General features: G+C 34.7%; 1 protein-coding gene across 6 annotated transcripts; it reads right to left on the minus strand.

Moving 5' to 3' along the window:
• Window positions 1–485: 485 nt before the first annotated feature.
• LOC117906809 (histone-lysine N-methyltransferase ASHH1-like) lies at window positions 486–17532 on the minus strand. 6 transcript variants are annotated; one of them, XM_034820020.1, is made up of 13 exons: window positions 17393–17532; window positions 17261–17310; window positions 16852–16946; window positions 16622–16758; window positions 14191–14252; window positions 9121–9416; window positions 8685–8771; window positions 7420–7504; window positions 7241–7334; window positions 6921–7119; window positions 2577–2611; window positions 1524–1689; window positions 486–910 (listed from the first exon to the last, which is right to left on the minus strand). In XM_034820020.1, the coding sequence occupies exons 6-13, from the start codon at window positions 9307–9309 to the stop codon at window positions 653–655; spliced, it is 1113 nt and encodes a 370-aa protein (XP_034675911.1). In that variant the 5' UTR covers window positions 9310–9416; window positions 14191–14252; window positions 16622–16758; window positions 16852–16946; window positions 17261–17310; window positions 17393–17532; the 3' UTR covers window positions 486–652. The 6 variants fall into 6 exon arrangements, with proteins under 6 accessions (XP_034675911.1, XP_034675913.1, XP_034675910.1 ...); XM_034820022.1 differs by lacking the exon at window positions 16852–16946; XM_034820019.1 differs by having other exon boundaries at window positions 16852–16943; window positions 17261–17532.
• Between the last annotated feature and the right edge of the window lie 521 nt (window positions 17533–18053).

Genomic DNA, 18053 nt, shown 5'->3' on the forward strand with positions numbered 1-18053 from the left:
CCCTCACTTAAACACGTCACATGGAGAATATATATGTCTTCGATCCAATACAGATAACACCATCATTCAAAAAATGTACATGGCATATAATTATAAAATATGAATGATACATTGCTCAATTTTAAACTCGAAAGAGCAATGTGAAAAACACGAGTTAGGGGCAAAGTGTAATAAACCTAATTAATTTTATACCCACCGTTATTTCTATATTAATAAGATATTTTAGAAGTTTTATCATTTTCATTTAATTTTAAATTTGTTTTCATTTAATTAATCGTAATATAAATAATAATAATAATAATAATAATAATAGCAAACCATTTTCTCATCAAATATTTTTGTAAAATTACTCCTTCAAAACCATTTTTCTCTATTAAAGCATTAATGTTTTTCTTTTTTATTTTCGAAAAAATTAAAAAACTAAAATTATTGAAGATTTATTCTTATATATATTTTCTATAATGTAGGTTAGATTCAGAAAGTAATTATTCAAAACTTAAAGCATCAATTAGACCTTTGAAGTTTGATCAGAGCAAATGTTTCACAACAAAACAAATAAATGGCAGGAACCAGCTAAAGAAAATAATAATCTTCAATTAAAACAACCAAGCTTCTAAAGGGCTAACAAAATTGAAAATTTTGGTCTTTTCAATCACTTGATTTCATGATCAGGGTCTCCTGCTGAGGGCTTTGCATCTTCTGGTGCTCTTTGTGGTGGGCAGATAAGATTTCTGATGATAGAGGAATGAAGGTTAAACTCTGCCTTCAGTTTCCGGCAGCTGGCCCCTATCCATTGCTCTGCCACATCAGTTGGCACATTGGCTGGACCATACATATCATGATCTTCTATAGCAGGCTCAATCTCCCTGTACACAGAGGCCAGATGGGACAAGGCCTCCTTCCTTTCTTCCTGCATGGTGATTGAAATTTGCTCAACAAAACTTTGCATCCCAACCACTAGAGCTTGGCTACTCCAACGAATATCGCTCCACAACAAAATTTACAAGAGAACAAATGGTTATGCAGACACCAAAAAAAATTGAAATGCCAAACATGCCCTTAGCCTAGGGCATAACCATTGTGGAAAGGAGAAGATAGCTTTTTACTAGGAAGGGTATGTCCTGCATGAGAATTTGAGTTATCCAGATTGATGCCCCAACACATGTATGAACACCACTAGTCGGCTCAAGCTGAACCTTTAACAATCCTGATCAGGCACTTGGAAGCCTCACCGACTTTGAACTCAAACCAAGATACTCTGAACTCAATTTGTGTAAAACGCATGCATGCTCAAGAATGCAAGCACACTCCTAATCATGGTTAAAGCAGGTAAATCTTCTTAGCAAGCCAATCCACAGAGAGACAAATAAACCCACACCACAACCACCCCAATCCCCAGACTGTCCATGCCTGCCTGATAACTCAGTTCAAAAGAAAACCATGCTGGCAAGTGGCAGATACCCAAGATAAATCAATCTTATTTTGCATACACCACTATATTACAGGAAAATACAAAATTGTACCTCATTTTTTAAGACCTCCTCTTGAGCTTCCTTTGATGCTAAGAATTGGGCAACATATTTTGCATCAACTTGCTTTCCTGGGAGGGGTCTTGACCCTCCATTATGATCATGTTTTAATCTTTTTTTTGGCCCCAGCGAAGAAGAAGGTTTATCCCCCCCTGAGTATCTGTAAACAAGCACCACATGGACAGGTTTGAATCCAAATAACTAAATCCAGAATTTTGTGGAATTAAATTTAGTGACAGAACTTGTGGCTAACAAAGTCAAACCAAAAGCACAATCCAATTGTATAATCAATGGTGTTGTCTGTTCAAGTTGACAACCCATCAAATTAACCTACATATTCTCATAATGGGTGGATGCGGGAGCAAGAGGGAGGGAGATGAACATCAGGACCATTCATGTTGCAGACGAATTAAGTGCATGTAATGAAATATAGAGTAAGAAACAAATATGAAAACTAGAGTTATTATACCAATGCTGGGAATCCACTCAATCAATCATCCCAACTACAAATTACAAGCATAACATTTTATAGATGTATGATATACATCATGCATGTATGTGCATGTAAATGAAAGAAAAACAGTTCAACAAGACATGGGCTAAAACATAGTATTTGTAGATCTGCAGTTATGTTCATCATTAAACTCATAAGAGATCTCATTAGGATGTCTTTAAACCTGGGCATGAAACATTCTAACAAAAATAAAGATGGTTCACTGCTCATCCACCCACTATGGTCACACTGTTTCCCCCTCAAAATCTCCCAGTCCAAAAGTGCTACCAGTTTTTTCAATCCTAAATTATCTACTTTAAGGCCAAAATGAACTTTGTAGCCAGGGAATGGACCATCGTTAGACTAATTGTGCTCGTCTAGACTCTAGATTCAATAACCATAAATCAAACTCCGGATAAAGATGGACTTGCTACTAATGTAGATAGTCAAGAGGCACCAACATCTGAAATATAATTCAATACATGAATACTGACTAGGAAATATGAGAACTTCTAGCTTCATATGAATGCATAGTTGTATGCATAAAGCACTACCTCTCATTGTTCTTCTCCCATGCAAACGAATCCTCCTGTCAAAAAAGTTGCACAACATGGGAAAGAATGAAAATGAGAACTGCTTTAATTGAAGAAAATTATATAATTTGTAAAATAAGAAAGTCAATCTCAAAGAGCAAGGGAGTAAGCCAAATTAACAAATTTCTGATATTTCTAGCCAAATTAGAAATTTCTGATATTTCTAGCACTTAAACATCATCTGAGGTTTGGAAAATAATAGTGACTCCCTTTAACTCATGTTAACTTTCACAAACCTCCCCTCCATAAGGTGAATATCAACTCCAGAATGGAAGATGCCAATACAGAAAATCTTTTATTCCAAAAAAGACTGACCTCTTGGAAGAAACAATATGTGTCTAAAGAGGGAAGATTAACCCTTTTAAAGAGTACCCTATCAAGCCTTCCAATTGACTACATATCCCTTAATTCAATTCCCAAGAGAGTGAAGATCAGATTGAAAAAGAGGAAAAATTCAAAGAGATTTCCAATGAGGTAGCCACTTGGAAGGAAAGTGCATATAATGAGTTGGAGGATCATTTGCAAGGATAAGAAGCATGGTGGTTTAGGAATAAAGAGGTTGAAGGTTTTAAACTAGGCCTTGCTAGGCAAACAGTTGTGGAGGTTTGCCCATGAACACGATAATATGTGGAGGAAGATCATCCAGGCCAAATATGGGAAAATGGATGGGGCATTGAGCACCCTCGAGATGAAAGAATCTTTTGGAGTAAATTCATGAAAACCTTCAGAAGAGGATGGAATAATTTCACTATCAAGACAGCTATTAGGGTTAGAAATTGTACAAGAACTAAATTCTGGTGGGACAGAAGGGCAGATGAGAGTCCTTTGAAGAAAGTGAAAGGGGCAACAAGCAATGTCAGAAACCTCCACTTTGAAAGTAAGAGGAAATGAAATTAGGAAAAAGAGGAGGAAACAGAAAAAAAATAAAATTATGCATAATAATTTCAAGTTTCGTATAAACTCCATCATTGACACCTGCTCCATCATCTTCAACATTTCATTATATACCCACATAGCCATCAACACCAGAATCTACTGCAAACATTATCACCCTACCCAGACCTTCGTTTTGTAAATACACAAGTCCTTTATCAACATTTCAATTGCCACCAAAAAACCCCATTTGAGAAATGTTAAACACTAATCACCCCTGTAAATACTTCATTCTACACCCAGTTTCCATCAATACAAACTTTATATATGAGCACTACCACTTGTTTGATCAGCTTAACATTGTCCAAATCCCATATTCTTCATCACAAGACCATTCACTATTAATCCTTAATAAAATTATTGAATGATCTTTGATCCTAAAGATTTATGGTAGTGGTGCATGGCCCAGCTGTTAGGGAAGTGATATCCATGAAGATAGTAGTGGATGGTGGGAGAAGAATTGATGTGTGTTAAGCGTTGTGATGTTGGAATGATGGAAATTTTGGCAATTGCAGCAAAGCTAGGGGTGAGAAACCTAACACAATGGATGGGGAAAGTAACATTGGCAGACATGAACAAAGGAACTTGCAAAGAGGATCAACCATGAGAGCTATGAAAATCTAAGGACACAAAATGAAGGAAAAAAGAAAAGACTGAACAGGATGAGTAAGAAGAGGGAGGGGAGAGAGAGAGAGAGGCATGAGACTGTGAGGGTATTAGGGTAATAAGCCATCTTCCGTTAACAGTCAACTAATATCGAGAAATGTGTATAATTTTGGTAAATCAGAGGAAAAGTCAGTCGTTTCTAAATATTAATAACTAATAATTTAATTGATTCAATGTTAGAAGGGGAAATCCAAGGGCAGTTTGTAAGTTTCACATGGAAAAGGCATGCTATGTTGTTGATCATCAACTTCCCATATTTGATCAATAGAGTATGATTTGAATAGAAGTGGAATCCATGGACATAAAGTGCATTTTTTTCCTCTTTGCTCAGTTTTGATTAGCCTCCAAAGTTCTATGGTGGACATAAAATGACCCTCTTTTCTCTTTCCATCCATCTAGATAGTAACGCTCCAAGTAGTCAAAGGTGAAACAAGATCATTTTTAAAGGTGTTTTTCCACAAGCAATGAAGAACTGCAATCAAAGAATACTCATCTTGAGTTTGCATATGAGACACTGTATTTTGCATTGCACACAACCATCAATTTTAGGTGATAAAAGGTATCTTGATGTGTTTCAAGAACTCTTTGATTAATCCATCATAGGAGTAAGCATAAATAATGGAAGACACCATTCATTTTATTGCCTGCCCCTTCTAAATCATAACCTTAATTTAGAGATAGGCTACCTGCTTGGGGTGAACTCACTGAGATCTTCCATGTTATTGTTTAAAAGTCATTGAAGTCATTTGACCAAGAATAGTAGCCTTACCCTTATCAATGACTACTCTTCATCCCTTAATAACCTAGTCTTCTTTCCACCTTGGTGACAAAAAGATTGAAGATACTTTAGATAATTCTTTCAACATGCTTAGATATCAAATAGCTCTTGGTGGCTCGGAATAAGAGTGGGGAAGAGAATAACCGATTCATGCTATCTATATCAAGCATTTTTAATCCTACAATGAACCTAATGATTCGGCCTATCAACTTGGATTGCATATTAAACAATAAAAAACATTACATTTTGGACATAGATGACCTACTTCAAAATATTTTTATCAAGTTACATTATTTTTTAACAAATAAAGTTTTCCTACCTAACCTACTCGTTTACTTTTCTTTCATTTTTTTTATACTTTAGTACTAAACTATTGTGTCACAACCTGCTCAAATGACTCTCCCCTTGAGCTTATATGGGAGAGTAGGAAGCTTCTAAAAGCTCCTGCAGCAATCTACACTTGGCTACTAGTGGAGGAGTGTGAAAGATTTGAGAGAGGCCTAAAGGCGTCAACACATCTCTACACAAAGGCTAGAAGACAAGGGAAGTGTGTAGCTTGTTTTAGAGAGTTTTAAAGAACTCTTGTATATAGCCTTGTACATAGCTTTTATGTAGCCTTTCAAGAGAATTAGAAAGATGTAAGGAACCTTTATGGGTTCCAGAGAGTTCCTCGGTTGCCTATAAATAGAAGGTGGCCTCATTTGGCCAAAACACCAAGCAAGTTGAGAGATTCCTAACATTGTAAAGCTTCCTTGTGCCACACAAAGCTTCCTTTATTAAGTGTTGCCTTTGTTGCGCATCCTAGCTACCAAGTCGCATAACATTGCTTAGCATAGCTAGCTAAGTATGAGAGGATGGCTAACTTAGCAACATCAAGTGTCTTGAGTTGTTAAGTGCCGCACATGAGCATAAGAAAGGCCTAAGTCTGTGCAATTGGGTTAAATAGGAAAGCCAACTTGTTCAACCTTTGAACAGACATTTTAATTTTCAAAATAGGTTAAGTCTCTAGAAGAATGACTACTTTAGGACTTCAATATATAAGAAAGGCAGAGGAGTTTGTTAATGTACAACCCTGGACAAGAAAGAGGTAAAACTTGTGCTTTGGTAACTATCATGGTTCAACAAAAAGGGCAATTAAGATCTATATAAGTAAGATTAGTAGGTATATTATTAAGGACCCCGAACTGTTATCCTGTATGTATGATCTGCCACAACCTTAGAGGCCTATCACAAATAAACCTAAGAAGGATCATGTGACAAAGAAGACATCAAGCTGGGAAAAGATGGACCTCCGATTACATACACGACCACCTATTGTGATCTAAATGTTCTTCCTTACGGCATACACACCCACACATATAAATGTGTGTAATATAAACATGTGTAACACAATTTACCCAACTCACAAGTGGCCCGATGGCCACACCCCTCTTTGTTAACCTAGGCACCCATGGCTCAAATCCCATTGTCGCAAAGAAACTTTGTAATTTCTCTAACCTTTAGAACCTATCCCATCCCACTTCGGCTACTAATGAAAAAACCAAGGTCCTTATAAATCTCAAGTGTAATGAATGCATTAATAGCCCATGAAAGGATATGGGGCCGATGAACCAAGACCCCAATACTTGGGCCATAGACTGGCATACTCCTTTTGGGCTGCCAAACATGACGTTACTTTAGGCCGCCCGGTTTCCACATTATGGGCTTGTTCATTCCGACCAATGGTTGAATTGCTGGTTCAAGTGGTTTGCAACTAGTTCGATAGGAAAATAAGTTAAAAGGGAGAACCAGACTGGAAAGATGTCCAATTGACAGTCCATCAATCTAGTCTAGTTTTCAAAACATTGGTTATTAGTATTAAGGATATTGGATACATTTTTAAAAGAGATGGTATCGCAGAACAAAATGGATAGGCATATGCTAATCACCTGGAATCCACAAGGCTTCCCCCCAAGAAAACCTGAGCATCTGGTTGCCCCACAAAGGCAGCGAACCTTGGCACCACTATACCATTCAAAGTTGTAACTGTAAGTCAGTTCCGTTCCAACTGATATATTTCTCAATGCAAAAATGCCAACTCTATCTTCCCCCAAAACTGACCACTTCATTGTCTCACAATTTGGTTGGCTGCAACAAAAGGAATTAGTGAATGCCATTAAGGAGACAGGTTAAACAAGGAGCAAAGCCATTCAGAATCCCCAAATATCGCATTCTTCATCAAATGCATATTCTATCTTAAGTGGCTTACCATGAGTGGTTTATAAACCTAGCCAGGTTTCCTTTTTTGGTTGCATCAATGCATTCCCTAGCATTCAGAGGAATTATATATACATCCTTAAGGCCTGCATCAATCCATACAAGAAAGTACAACATTTTTAGGGAAAGTGAACTAGATATTATGATTTGTCTAATAATTATATATTTTACCTTGTGATACATAAACTTGGGACCTTCCCCTTGCTTCTGTCCGTGAAATCACTTCTCCACAGTACTCCATAACAAATTCTCCAGCCTGTATAGTATAAAAATGAAAGAAAATGCTTCCACATAAGAATGGATTAACAAATCAACACTGTGTTTTTATTTTATTTTTTTTGTTGATAGGCAACAAATCATCATTGTTAAGGTTGGTATCACAATAAAGTTAGGCAAAGAATGATATTAGGGAAAGTAAACTTATGGTGTATTTATTGAAAGGGAATCGGATAAGGGAAAGAAAAAGAATGAAAGGAAAGGGAATCAAAATCAGAAATTCCATTGAAGTGTTTAATAACTATAAAGGAAACGGAATGAAATGTATCCTTTCCCTTATGTACATTATTTTCACCATATCATTAGAGATAAAATTAAAAATTAAAAATTCCTATTTAAATGGAATTGAAAATGAATAAAAATTATTTTTCTAACATTTGCATTTTTAATTCCTTTTAAAAAAATTCTCCAATAGGCAAATATTTATTTTAATGATCTTAATATTTATTTTAAATATTTAAATATTTATAAATTTATTTTATAATATTTAAATCTCTTTATTTTACAATATTTAGGATAAGTGGGCGAGGCATTTAGGTATTTTGGGATGGAGAAAATTTGATTACCCAACTCTTGGAATCCATTTCTTGCTTTTGGAGAAGAATCCCATTGCTCCATTTGGAGCCTCAAATATTGGTGGAGCCCACTCCTACATTTTGATTCCCGAAGTGCTAAAAAATGCAAGTAAATAAAGGAAAGAGAAGACTCCCTTTCCTTTGATTCTAGAGAATGAACTAAATGGGCCATTAAGGTTAAAATTCTATAATTCAGTCCCAAAAGTATCATCCAATTTCAAGGCCCTTGATAAGTTTGAATATTATGGAGTGGCCATCTACTGAAAAATGATAATTTTAATTCTTAGAAGAAATATGGTGCCCAAAAATAATAGAAATGGTCCAAAAAAAAATATATCAAAATGCAATCATAATAAAACATTAGCAGTAATAGAATAAGCAGAACCGTCATTTCTTTTCCTTGAACAAGGAATAATGAAAGGCATAGTCATCAACTCATAAATCGTATAGGTATCTTGTAAATCGCATATCTACCTCGTAAATTTAACATTGTGAGTCTTGGAATAGTACAGAGAGTAGCAACAAGTAATTCATGAAGGCTTGCTTTGTAATTGAAAAGGTCCATGGTATGTTTGTAACTTTTACCTTAATGTTCTCTGTAGCCAAAAGACCCCACCCACGGCCTTCAGCCCTGAACAACTTCGTTTTAGCATATTCACGCTTCTGAAATCTCTGTGAACGGCAAACACAATGTAATTCCAAAGGACAAAATTCTAAACTATTTTTCTTCCTCCCTTTATCTTCCCTAATACCTGTGCAAACCCAGTGCCCCCTCTCATGCTCTCTCTAAACTACCAGCCACCCTACATAACCAAAATAAATATTTTCATGGTCATCTCCAATAGGTCCTTTAAGATGTGAACCCTTGATTTTCACTTTATAAACTAGCCTACAGCATGTGTAAGGGAAAGAGACTAGGTTCCACACTTCAGTGCACTTTTATAGGACATCACCATTAACTCAGTAGAAAATATATGTAACATTAAGATATATGAATATATCTAAATGATCTCATGTTTACCTGATTCTTGCAATGGATGCTGCATGGACAATAGCGAGGTGTGCACTCTATGCTAGTTAATACATTCCAGCACCTCTCTCCACATGCACTATCTGGATCATTGGCTTTGTACTTGCATTCACAGATGGCAATATCATTTTCCTTCTGCTTTATGTGTCTAGAACACAACAAAAGCATTCCACATTGCATAAGACTTTACCAAAAAAAAAAAGTTCACAATATCATTATTGATATTGTAATTAATATAAAAAAAATATCAAAACTGATTTAAATGCCCGGTACAGTTCCCTTCCCACCTGCCAAGCCCAAAAAAATTGGTCTCAGAAAACAATATGTTCTTTGAATTAGATGGATTACTATGTATATTGAGAAGGGGTATCCAGATCAGTGGCCTAGTTTCAAGAACCCCCAGCTATAACGGCTACAAGTAATCATCAAGCACATGTATGTTCTTAAATTGTTATTTGATAAAAAATCCAATCAATATTCATACATACTGAATCATAAGACAAACAATTATAATACTGGTTGTGCATAAAACATATGTTCTTAAATTAGAGTTGTCAGTCTTAACCATTGTTGCTGCCAAAGAAGAACTCCTCAATTTTCAACACCTAATAAATATTAACATCAAATTGTTAATCTTTACCTACAGAAAAGTACTTATCAAGCAAAGAACAATTGACAGAAACAAAAAATTTATTGAAATAAATTAGCAATAGAATGAAGGACGAATGAGATGTCTTTCCAAAAAATACAAAAAGAAAAGATAAAAAATGTAAGAACAAGACCAAAACACTCCAAAAGATAATCGAGATAAGCTACAAAGCTAAGAGACAAAAAGAAAATAGACATTGCCTACAAGCAATATACATGATTCGTGAAAGTAGAAGTCTCTTGCAAAAAGGAAGTTAGATACTTCTCTCCCTAATTTTGCTGAAGGATCCACATCATGGTTGGCAAAGTGTGGACCCTAAGAGAAAGAGTATCTCCAGTCTTGAGAACAATTTCATGAAGCCACCAATGGTACTTCCATGGACCTCTTTCCTTAATAGCTATCCATGAGATCATAATAACAAAATAATCCTCAACCTAGGGATTAGAGAGACTCAAGGTCTTGGCTTGTAATAGACCCCCAAAAGTGCTGTATCTCTGCCTTACTAGCTACAGCTTCTTCAGTAGATTTAGAGAAAGTACTCCTTTTGATAGGCAAAAAAATTATTGACAGCACCTATCAAAAATACACACAAAAGTACACAAAGCATATACAATTGGCAACAAGAAACAAAGAGAGACAAAAGACATCCTTAGCTAGTCCCTAACCAATCTACAAAATATGTCATGGACTTAGGATTCCCATCTATATACCTCTTAACCTACATAAAAGGATTACAAAGAAACAATGATTTTAGTGCTTAATAGTTTTAGAAAAGGTTCCTTTTTTTTTTCTTTTTTTTTTTTTTTTTGAAAAACATATATTAACATAAAAGAAGCACCAAAAAAGCACCCCAAAGTACACAAGGAGCATACAATGGGCATCTAAAAGCGCCACCAAAAAACAAAGAGGGACAACAAAAAATGGAACCCCTTTACAAGATCTCATCCAATCCACAAAATCTACAATAGCAAAAGGGCTAAGAGCTCTAAACAATTTGGACCACGACCAAAGATTAGAAAAAAAATAAAGTTTAATCCCTTGTACAGAATGTTCTTCATTATTGAAAATCTTACCGCTCCTCTCCTTCCAAATTGTCTAAAAAAGACACAAAGGAGTAGTCCACTACACCTTTTTCCTTTTTTTTACCCACAAAAGGCCAATACCAACTTAAAAGCATCTCCTTTACTGATGAGATAAGCATCCATGACACACCAAATGGTGAAAACAAAAGATGTCATACAAGCCTTGCCTTGTTACAGTGAATGAGGATGTGATCAACTGATTCCTCCTTTGTACGACAAAGGAAACATTTATTTGCCAAGGACCACCCTCTCCTCTAAATGTGATCTAAAGTTAAAACTTTATTCCAAGTAGCCTCCCATGCAAAGAAGCTCATCTTGGGCGACACCCAAGAGTTCCAAATAACCTTTGTTGGGAAAGCAGCATGGTTTCCTGGTTCCAAGGCATTGTAAAGGGTTTCAATAGAAAAATTTTCATTCTTTGGCCCTGTCCACAACAACTTATCCTCTTCATCCCTACACACCCTCCACCCTTGTAACCTCAAGAGGAAGCACTCCACAATCTCCACCTCCCAATCATTAAGCCACCTAGAGAAACAAGGTGCCCAACAATCCCCATCAGCTGAGTTGTTCCAAACATCCTCCACCTATGCCTCCTTAGGATTAGCTAAAGCAAATAAAGAGGGGGAAAGAGATGCTTAGTGGTTCGTCTTCGCACCACTTGTCCTTCCAAAATTTCACCCTCCTCCCATTACCCACTGAAAAAGCAACTCTGCTATTCACAATGTCTCAATCCTTTCTAATGGATTTCCATAAACCTACTCCATACCTGTCTCTCACTTTGCGGGAATGCCACCCTCCTTCATCTTCCCCATATTTTCCGCTGAATATTTTATACTAAAAGGCGTTTAGAAAAGGTTCTCAACACCACATCATTATGATTTCTAAACACTCTTCTAAATCGTAGCTATCAAAGATTACCTAATGAGCATCCATCAAAATTTAAGTTCAGAGAACCTATAGATTCTAATTTAGCAACAGAACATTAAAAGATGTGTCCTTAAAAGCTTTGGTGACAGAAACCCATAGGGAAGAATAATAAGTGTACCGAATCCAAAATAGCCTTCACTATCCTCCATCCATTCTTGGAAATCCTAGCATTCCTCGTTTGCCACTTAATCCATATCAAAGTAAGGCTAGTAACAAGCCAAGGAACCTTGACTCTTAAATGTCCCAAAACCCCTAAAAGATTTGACCAATCTATTTGCCACACTTTAATGGGAATCCAAACAATTCTAGTACTTTCGGATAACTTATGTCATAGCCCCAAGAAGTGAAGAAAAAGATGATCAATCAATAAACCCAATTCTTTTTTGAAGTCACCAATAAGTTGAATACAGAATTCTACTTCAAATCAAACAAACCCTCGTATTTTTAAACTTTTGTGGACACTATATACATACCAAGCTGACCCAGTATAAGAAAACTGCAAAGCGTCAAGAAGGCAATGTTATTCTCACCTTCAAGCCTTTTGCTTCAAAGTTGCTCAAAGAGCCTAAATAATAAACATTGGTGGTCATTCAGCAGTGCAATGAAATAGGCCAAAAATGTGGCACATTCCAAACCTTACTGAAGGTACTTCAATCAGTGTAACTTAACAAGCTAAGAAATTTCAACTCTGATTTTCATAGCCCATCAAAACAGACTAGTTTCTTGAAAGCAGCAACATCAGACACTAAACTCCAACAAACAACCTAAACGAATCTATCAGAGAACATGCTAAATATTTAAAAACTGACTGAAAAATAAATGCATATTCTATCAGTAGTTTGGGATATCATCAGGCAAACAATCACAAAAGATTTTTTAAGTTTATACAATAATTGCAAACTCCCTATGTGTACAAGCCTTTTCCATAGACACCTATGCACCATGATCCAAACATAATATGCAAGCTACATCAATACTTCATGACAATAGTTGTTTATGACTTACTATAAGTTTTCAAGCAAAATGGGATCTTAGGATACATATAAGATAAAAAATATTTTTCTCTTAATAGCAAAAGAAAGAAAACATACCTACAAGTGCCAATAAAAAAGAAGGGTGCATCCCCAATACACGGAGTATACAAAGGTGCCAAAAGGATATATATGAAGAAAAATTGAAAATCATATAATTGTTTTTCTTCAAAATATTATTATAGAATAATTTGAAGGTACTTTGAAAGTTAAAAATGGACAAAAAAAAAAGGTGAGAAAGATAGTCAGAGAGAGAGAGAGAGAGAGAGAGAGAGAGAGAGAATAACCCTTTGTAAAAATATTGTGCACTAGTAATGGAACACACTTATTAAAGATCAAAGCTTAAGTAGAATTATCATTTGATGCATCAGAAAGTTGTCATCCTAGGGAAACATATGCTATTCAAATACTTCAAATGTTGACCTTGTGAACAATGATGAATAGAATCTCAATGCTTTAACTTAATACAGTAGTTTGTTTTAAATTTTTTTTTTCTTTGTACAGAGTATAGCTAAATGCTTGATCTTGAGTGAGAATTTTAAACACAGTAGATAACCACACACGCATCAATTTTTTTAACAGGCATAACCACACTTACATCAAATATGGTTATACTTGTATATAATCATAGTTTCTTTTAAGTTAATGGTTTATGACCAGTAGGAACTTAAAACTTTTGGCATAATATATTTATTAGGGGATCGTCAAAAATTGAAACTTAAACCTGTGGCTTAAAAGTTAATTATTTGCAGATCTCATAGTGAAACAATACATTCATGTTCAGTTGGTTTCATAAACGACAGTGTTCAATCAATACATATACATGATATTAATGAATATCCATATTTACCTCCTTGAACATCACAATGCATTAAATATCATATTTTAATGATTTCATCAAATCTCTAGTTTTTAATGATGCAACACTGCCTTAAATTACAATATTTTGCTCTTTATCCTTATTACCACTTTAGAATGCATAGACATAGTTTTGGTCTCTTTCTATGCCATACTTACTTCTATTGCAGCAATAAACAGTAAACTATTATAAGAACATCACCATGTTTCCTTCATTAACCAATCATTTCTTACAGAAAAAGGATGATTCATTCATTCTCTTAGGATAACATGGCCATAAATATCCACTGATATTTTGTAAATACGGTTTATCAAGATATCAAGTTCAGAAAAGAAAAGCTCTAATATATCAAGAAGAAAAAAGATGGTGTGCCACAGTACATAGGATGTATACAATGAGCGCCTAATGGTGCAACTAAAAAGAAAGAACACAAAAAACAACTCCCTCTTTTAGCAAGAAACCAACCAATCTACAAAATCAAATAAAGACAAGAAAAAGAGAAGGAACTCTTACTTTCTATATGAGAAATCATTCCTATTGATATGTATGAACTCTGGTACTTCAATTTGTTGATCCTTCAAACAAAATAATTTCCTTGTTACTTGATTCACACAAATAATGTATAACCATGTGAATAAAACAGTTTTTTAGGTAGGTGAAAAGCTATCCTTCATGAATTGAAGCTTGGACATTTAAGAATAAAAATCATTATCAAGTTTCTACTCATTAGAATAAAATATAAACCTACCAAAAAAAAAGTTATTATAAGCAGAAAAATGAATGACCATTAGGGAAGCCAACTGAGCTACTTGCAATGAGGATCAAACCCCTCCCCCCCCACCCCACACCCAGTGATGGGGATCGTCCTTAAAAGGCTAACTAAAAAATTGTGAGACATGGTAATGGCTAGTTTATATCTGTGGAATCAAACTAGCAGAATGTTCACTCACTCCAATGAATAAAAGATCATCTTACATTGCAAACTAACTATACACTCCATTTAATGGAAACAAATCTCCCTTAAAAGATGGAAAAAATCTATACCAGTCATATTGAAATAATGGTGTAAATATGGGTGCATGCTACAAAAGTAACTAGTTGTTATCTTACAACAATGGCTAGCTTTTAAGACAAGTTGTGCATAGTTTTCAACAAGTGAAATAGTTGGGATTGTGCAAGGATCAACAGATGAACGTGATAGGCAATTCTCTACTATATAAACAATTTGGATCTCAAGAAAAAACTAGGGAAAGGAAAACAATGAAGGGAGGACTTACAGATTGACCTTGAGGGTCAATGTGACAAAGTGATGAGGCAACACGTCCGCGATTGAGGGTGCGCCGAGCAGCTGGTGCTTGGGAGGAGGACGACATTGGCACTATGTGACTTAGGGTTAGGGCTAGACCGTGAAGGAGGAAGGTTGTGTTTGTGAAATGAGAGTATGAGATTAGGAAAACATTTTCCTTTTATAGCCGGTTCTTTTGCAACAAAGGGATTCTTTAAGGGCATAAATGTAAATAAATATATGAGATGGGATGTTATAAAATTTAATTAGATAGAAACCAACTCTAGCTTAAGGGGAAAAAATCTTGAACCGACCCTTACCTAGATTTTGCCTTTCCCAAACCACTCCTGAAGGGGCATCGACTCCATTGTCATCCTTACCATATGGATTTTCATGAACCCCCCTAATTGTTTTTAACAACCACAATACTAGCCCTTATCCTCTTCCCTCACCAAGAAAAAAGAAAAAAATGTAAAAAAATACCCAAAAAATTTCTGAATAATCCCAACTTCAAGGTAATATTTATGTTAATTGGAATAATTGTTAAAAACTTAAAATGCACAAAACAAAACAATGACATGAACATTTTTTTATGTAAAACATCATGTTTTACTAATACATGCCTTATTTCAAGGGGTAACTATGTGTGTCTTATCTCCAATATATCTCATGTTACACAACATCATCCATGGTACAATGATCCAACAATACAAGTATCTTTAACTATTTTTAATAGTTTCGATCAAAAATCAAATTTGAGAAAGAACATATTTAATTAATTATCATATTAATTCTTTAAAATGTAGTTTAAGGTTAGGAATTAGAGAATGAAAATGCTACATGCTTCATAGTCAAAGACACATGAAAACATTGAACTTTAAGTAGATTTATTCTTATAACAAAAATTGAGGAGTTGAAAGCTGTATGGTTGATGTTGAACTTGAACATGATGATGAAATAGAACTCTTGATTAATATATTTGCGTTTTTATCTTTTAGGAAAGGAAATAATTGTGAGTTTAGAACCTAAAACTTTGAAGGTATCACATAAACTCATAGATATCAACAATAAATACAAGTATATATGGTTAATGGAACTGTTAAGTTAAATAAACAGAATGCAATAATAGGCACCTAGCAAGAAACTAAGGGTGCAACCCAAGTAATATATGACTAACGAGACTTTGGAACTGAAGATATAGTTGAAAATTATAAAAATAAAAATAAAAAAATAAAATAAAAATAAAAATTGAGAGAGAGAGAGGGAGAGAGAGATCTTGTAGATTTTATAATGGACATGCATTAAAATGTCCATTTATTAAGTTGAATTTGCTAAAAAGCTACTAACAATTTGATTTTTTTTTTTTTTTTTTGATAAGTATATACTGATAATTTGATATTGAAGAATGTGTGTCTATTAACTAAACATTTGCAATTCAAAAACAGGTTAGATAAATTTAAAGGCACTAATCGGTATGCTTTATCATTGTGGCTTGTGACTACTGAATTCATGCTTATCCAAAATACAAATGAAACGTACTCTTCATAGTTCCCTGCCTCAGTTATTTAAAAATGTTTCAAAGAGTGTGCCTGACCTTACTAGCTACCAAACTGAATAAAAGTCCATTGTATAGCGAAAAAGCAGAGCATTCAGACTAACCAATTTCTCCTGATAAATACATAGTAAGGTGGATCATAAAAAATGCAGAACAACAAGTTGCTCCCGGCATCATAAATATCTTGCTAAATATCTTCATGCAAGACATCCTTCACAAATCGTCCTCTGTTCCCGTCAATCTGCCACATTGGGGACCAACAGATACAGTTACCATTTAAACTACTGAAGAATAGGCAATGTAATTATGCTCCAAATGAAATTTGCCAACTAACCCAAACATACAGACAACATATCCATATCCCTAAAGTAATCATGTGACTGTCAATCACAGCAGGTTCTTCAATGAACCCAGTCTCATCTTCTTCTGCTACATATACATAATTACATTACATACATAAATACATAAGTGCATAAACACATAAATACATGGGTACACAATATATACATATATAGACAACATAATACATACATAAAAACATAAAGACACAAATTCATATATCCACATATGTATATATAACCTATACATAACGGCATGTATGGATGTGAATATTTGTGCGCGAGTGGGTGGATGCAAAATTATGCATACATACATGCATACGAACATGTGTGTATACGGTAGATTGGGATGCGAGTATTTGAATATAATACACCAAAACCCTAAAGATGCAGTCCTAGGCTTACTGAGTGGTTTTGGAGCGTTCTGAAGAATTGAAAACGGGTTGAATAATGCCCTAGCATTCAGAAAAACGAATATGAATCATCTTTCATCGAATCACAGAGAACCAAATATGAATGCTGAGTTACAGTGATTACGAGGAGAGAAAAAATTGAAATCCCTATAAACAGAAGATATATATACAAGAAGGCCAAATCAAGCTCTGGAAATTTCTAGGGTTTTGGCAGTGTAAGGTTTTGAGAAAACGAGGGAGAGAGCTGCTTATGGTTTTTACAGTTCGGACGGTTGGAAAAATTGGGGTAGCAACAGAAGAGCAGAATCGCAAATACAAAACGACGTCGTTTTAAAGAGGTGGTTTTACGGACAACATGGGATCCATCATTGGAGTAGTGGAACCCCAATAGTATGTGAAAAAAATATTTTTTTCTTCAGTAAATTTAAATGGATTATATTAAAATGTACAAATTATATAATTAAACTTGTATCAAATTAAAAATAAATAAATTATAATTATAACGCATATATCACTTTACCAATAGTTGGAGTTGGGTTTGGTTCTCTAAGTGGGCTAACATGTCCCAACCCAACCTAATAAATGGAATAAATAAGGGATGTAGTTTGTGGGTGTTTTAGAGTGCATTTGGAAGTGATTTTATAAAGCATTTATAGTATTTTTAACACTTGAATGATAAAAATTTACAAGTATTACAAATATTAAAAACACTTTCTAAAATCATTATCAAATGAACTCTTTTAATTCATTTTAATTTGAGTGTTTTAAAATTACCCATTAAAACA

This window comes from Vitis riparia, chromosome 18 (assembly GCF_004353265.1).
Source record: "Vitis riparia cultivar Riparia Gloire de Montpellier isolate 1030 chromosome 18, EGFV_Vit.rip_1.0, whole genome shotgun sequence".
In the NCBI taxonomy this organism is placed as follows: domain Eukaryota; kingdom Viridiplantae; phylum Streptophyta; class Magnoliopsida; order Vitales; family Vitaceae; genus Vitis; species Vitis riparia.